The sequence below is a fragment of the Cebus imitator genome, unplaced genomic scaffold (genome assembly GCF_001604975.1).
Source record: "Cebus imitator isolate Cc_AM_T3 unplaced genomic scaffold, Cebus_imitator-1.0 Scaffold166, whole genome shotgun sequence".
Taxonomy (NCBI): Eukaryota; Metazoa; Chordata; class Mammalia; order Primates; family Cebidae; genus Cebus; species Cebus imitator.
Window position 1 is genome coordinate 3426753 of NW_016107481.1, and position 4714 is coordinate 3431466.

General features: G+C 34.2%; 1 protein-coding gene across 9 annotated transcripts in view; it reads left to right on the forward strand.

The window, feature by feature from the left end:
• The window catches only part of CCDC18 (coiled-coil domain containing 18), a 100543-nt gene that overhangs the window by 25823 nt on the left and 70006 nt on the right, over window positions 1–4714 (forward strand). For all 9 annotated transcript variants that reach the window (XM_037744155.1, XM_017544186.2, XM_017544182.2 and 6 more), the window contains 2 exons: window positions 89–210; window positions 1998–2289. In XM_037744155.1, coding sequence (XP_037600083.1) covers window positions 89–210; window positions 1998–2289 — 414 coding nt within the window. The remainder of the gene's footprint in view (window positions 1–88; window positions 211–1997; window positions 2290–4714) is intronic.

The following is a 4714-nucleotide window of genomic DNA, read 5'->3' on the forward strand; positions in this document are numbered from 1 at the left end:
TATTTCTGAAAGCACTACTTACATTTTTAGCTTGAAACACATAAAGCTTACAACCACATTAGTATGTCCACTTAAATTATTGTTTTAGGTTCAAGCTGAAGAAGAAATATTAGAGAGAAATCTAATTAACTGTGAAAAGGAAAATAAAAGGCTACAAGAAAAGTGTGGTCTATATAAAAGTGAACTTGAAATTCTGAAAGAGAAATTAAGGTACAGTATGCTGTTGCAGAACAGGATTTTTGTGTGGAAATGAAAAAAATCTTAAAACACAATATTTTATATGTTGTAATTATGGGCTTATGTTATATAGAAGGATAGGCTTCATGACTGAAACTGTTTTCTAGGTATAGAATTAGAAATGAAGTAAAATGTGTTAATGCTAATATACTTGTAAATACGGAGAGATACTGATCAACATATTTACTTGGCATATATTTAGAGAAAATTAATAGACATAATGTCCTTGATAGATGACCATATTAGTTAGCTAGTAAAATGTGTATAGTATCCGATGTTCTAATAAAAATGTTTTTCAAATCATAAAAAATTACCTAGTCCAAACTTCTCATTTTATAAGTAAAGAAACAGAAGCCTCAAGAGTAGCCAGAATTTACTAAGGTCAGAAAGATAAAGTCTTCTGACTCCTATACTCTCTCTAGTATATCATATTGTCCTCTCAAAACTAATACCCATCAACTTTCAGAGGTTAATGTTAAACAGTCTTTATCACTTCAAACTGTTAATTTTTAAAAAGGAGGAGCGGAAAGCGATCAGAATAACTGGTTTGTCTAATTTTGCCATACTTCCCTTAAGGTACTGTGTTTAGTATTTTTGCCAAGGAGGAGGGAGTAAAGATACTTTTTACTAGAATATTTTCTAGAATCTATTGTTATCGATTGCAAGATCTACTTTTAAGAAAGAAAAATGCTGCCATTTACACTATGATGGAATCCCCTATCACTTAAAATTTTTGTACTTAATGAAAGAATTCTTGTATACTTAATTAGATATGATTTTTAAGTCATTATTTTCATATTTTTCAAAAAAATGTTATTTTCGTATTTCAAATATAAGTGAAATAAATTGGTTAAGATATTTTTAAAGCTTCACATTTGGAGTCTGACCTTTCTAAAATGTCTGAGTTTTTCAACACAGTATTTCCCTCTGTGCCATTAAGAGTTGCTGGGCCCAGTGAGTTGTCTCACGCCTGTAACCCCAGCACTTTGGGAGGCCAAGGCAGGTGGATCATCTGAGATCAGGAGATAGAGACCAGCCTGGCCAACATGGTGAAACCCCATCTCTACTAAAACAATACAAAAATTAGCCAGATGTGGCGGCATGTGCCTGTAATTCTAGCTACTCAGGAGGCTATGGCAGGAGAATCACTTGAACCTGGGAGGCGGTGGTTGCAGTGAGCCGAGATTGCACCACTGCACTGCGGCCTGGGAAACAAGTGAAATTCCGTCTCAAAAGAGTAGCTGATGCAGTATTTCTTAAAAGAATCCTTGTAAGAACAGAAAGTCACTGATGCTGGGCTCTTAAGCCGATTGTACAATTATGTAGAGCCAGTTTACTTTTCCTTCCTGTTTTACAAATAGAGCCAGTTTACTTTTCTCTCCTGTTTTAGGAATCCAAAACTTTGTTGGTAATACAAAATCCCTACTATGTCAGGGGTTTTGGAGTTAGATATCCTGTCTTATACAATTAAACTGGGAGCAGAAATGCTTTCAAGATTTCAGCCCACCATTTACTGTGAGACGCTGGGAAAGTTATATAGCCTTTTTGTGCCTCAGTTACCTCATCTGTAAATAAGAAGTAATAATAGTGCCAAGCACATAAAGTTAAGTGCCTGGCATGCAGAAGTAGGTATTTAGTAAATGTGAGCAGGTATTATTTTAGAATTAAGCTTTAAAAAACTTTTAATGTGATTAAATAAATATGATTGAAAATGAATGCATATATATTTTATTTTCATTTTTATTCTTTTTTCGTCATAGGCAGTTAAGAGAAGAAAATAGCAATGGAAAAGAAAAATTAAGGATCATGGCAGTGAAAAATTCAGACGTCATAGCACAATTAACTGAATCCAGACAAAGTATTCTGAAGCTAGAGAGTGAGTTAGAGAACAAAGATGAAATACTTAGAGACAAGTTTTGTTTAATGAATGAAAACCGAGAATTAAAGGTTCGTGTTGCGGCACAGAATGAGCGATTAGATTTATGTCAACAAGAAATTGAAAGTTCAAGAATAGAACTAAGAAGTTTGGAAAAAATTATATCCCAGTTGCCAGTAAGTATGTGATTACGTAACAGAAAAAAAGAATTTTACCAAAGTGTTTTAGAAAAGACTGTCATTTAATTTTTTCTTTCCTTTATACTTTTAGTCATGAATTTTTCTTCTCTCTAATCTCTATTTTTTTTCCTGCACTTACCATTGTTGACTTTTTCTTAGTTTCTCAGATGCCATGTATAAGAATGGCAAAGAATTTTTTTAAACAGCTTTCTTAAAGTATCATTTACGTACCATAAATTTGCCTGTTTTTAGTGTACTAATATATGATTTTTAGTAAATTTGCAAGTTTTGGAACAATCACCACAGTCCAGCTTTGAAACATTTTTATCATCCTCAAAAGATATTTTATACCCATTTATAATTAGTCCCTGTACTCACTCCTACCCCTAGGAAGACACTAATAGTTTTTGCGTCGATAGATTTGTCTTTTCTGGATATTTCACATAAATGAACTCATACAGTATGTGCTCTTTTACATCTGTTTTTTTGCATTCTTAATGTTTTGAGAGTCATTCATGTTGTGATATCAGTATTTCATTTCTTTTTATTGCTAAATAGTATTTCATTATATAGATATGTTACATTTTATCCATTCACTGGTTGATGGACATTTGGATTGTTTCCGCTTTTGGATATTAAGAATAATGCTGCTATGAACATTTGCATACAAGTCTTTAGACCTGTTTTCTTTCTCTTGGGTAGATACCTAGGAGTAGAATTGTTGGGTCATATGGTAAATTTATGCCAAACTGTTTTCCAAAATGTGTACACTATTTTACATTCTCACCAGCAACGTATGAGGGTTCCTGTTTCTCTACTTCCTTCCCAATACTTGTTCTTGTCTGTCTTTATTATAACCATCTTAGTGAGTGTAAAGTGGTATCACATTGTGGTTTTAATTTACATTTCTTTAATGGCTCATGATGAGCAACTTTTCATGTACTTACTAGAATGGCATAGAACTTTAAAATGTTTTTATAATAATAGTCTACCACCTTTTTGCTTTGAGTTACATTTGTGACCATATATATAAGTAAGATTAGGGAGAAGGTAAGTAAACCTATTCAGGAATTTGTAATCGATAGGTGTAAAATGAAGGAAAGGTCAGGGGGAAGTATAGGTAAATATATTATGGTTGATTTCACATATGAATGTATGGTAAACTAGATGGTAGACTTACCCATGTTAAACTATTGCAAACTATGGAATTATGAACCAAAAAGAATATTAGAAATCATCTGATGCAATATCATCATTTTATTGGTGAAGAAACCTAGACCTAAGGAAGGAAATATTACCCAACTGATAAGTAGCCAAATTTAAACTAGACCCTAAGATCTTAAAAAAAATTTTTTTAAATTATACTTTAGGTTCTGGGGTACATGTGCAGATCATGCAGGATTGTTGCACAGGTACACACATGGCAATTTGGCTTGCTGCCTCCATCCCCCCGTCACCTACATCTGACATTTCTCCCCATGTTATCCCTCCGTGACCTCCCCACCTCCCCAGTGTCCCTCCCTTGGCCCTGGACAACAGACCCCAGTGTGTGATGCTCCCCTTCCTGTGTCCATGTGTTCTCATTGTTCATCATCTGCCTATGAGTGAGAATATGTGGTGTTTGATTTTCTATTCTTGTGTCAGTTTGCTGAGAATTATGGTTTCCAGATTCATCCATGTCCCTAAAAAGGACACGAACTCATCATTTTTTATGGCTGCATAGTATTCCATGGTGTATATGTACCACATTTTCCTTATCCAGTCTGTCATCGATGGGCATTTGGGTTGGTTCCAGTTCTTTGCTATTGTAAACAGTGCTACTATGAATATAAGTGTGCATGTATCTTTATAATAGAATGATTTGTAATCCTTTGGGTATATACCCAGTAATGGGATTGCTGGGTCAAATGAAATTTCTATTTCTAGGTCCTTGAGGAAGCGCCACACTGTCTTCCACAATGGTTGAACTAGTTTACACTCCCACCAACAATTTAAAAGTGTTCCTATTTCTCCACATCCTCTCCAGCATTTGTTGTCTCCAGATTTTTTAATGATCGCCATTCTAACTGGCGTGAGGTGGTATTTTAATGTGGTTTTGATTTGCATTTCTCTAATAATGAGTGATGATGAGCATTTTTTCAGTTTGTTGACCTCATGTATGTCTTTTGAAAAGTGTCTATTCCTATCCTTTGCCCACTTTTGGATGGGTTTATTTGTTTTTTTCTTGTAAATCTGTTTTAGTTTTTTGTAGATTCTGGATATTAGCCCCTTGTCAGATGTGTAGATTGCAAAAATGTTTTTCCCATTCTGTTGGTTGCCAGTTCACTCTAATGATTGTTTCTTTTGCTGTACAGAAGCTCTGGAGTTTAATCAGGTCCCATTTGTCTATTTTGGCTTTTGTTGCCAATGCTTTTTGTGTTTT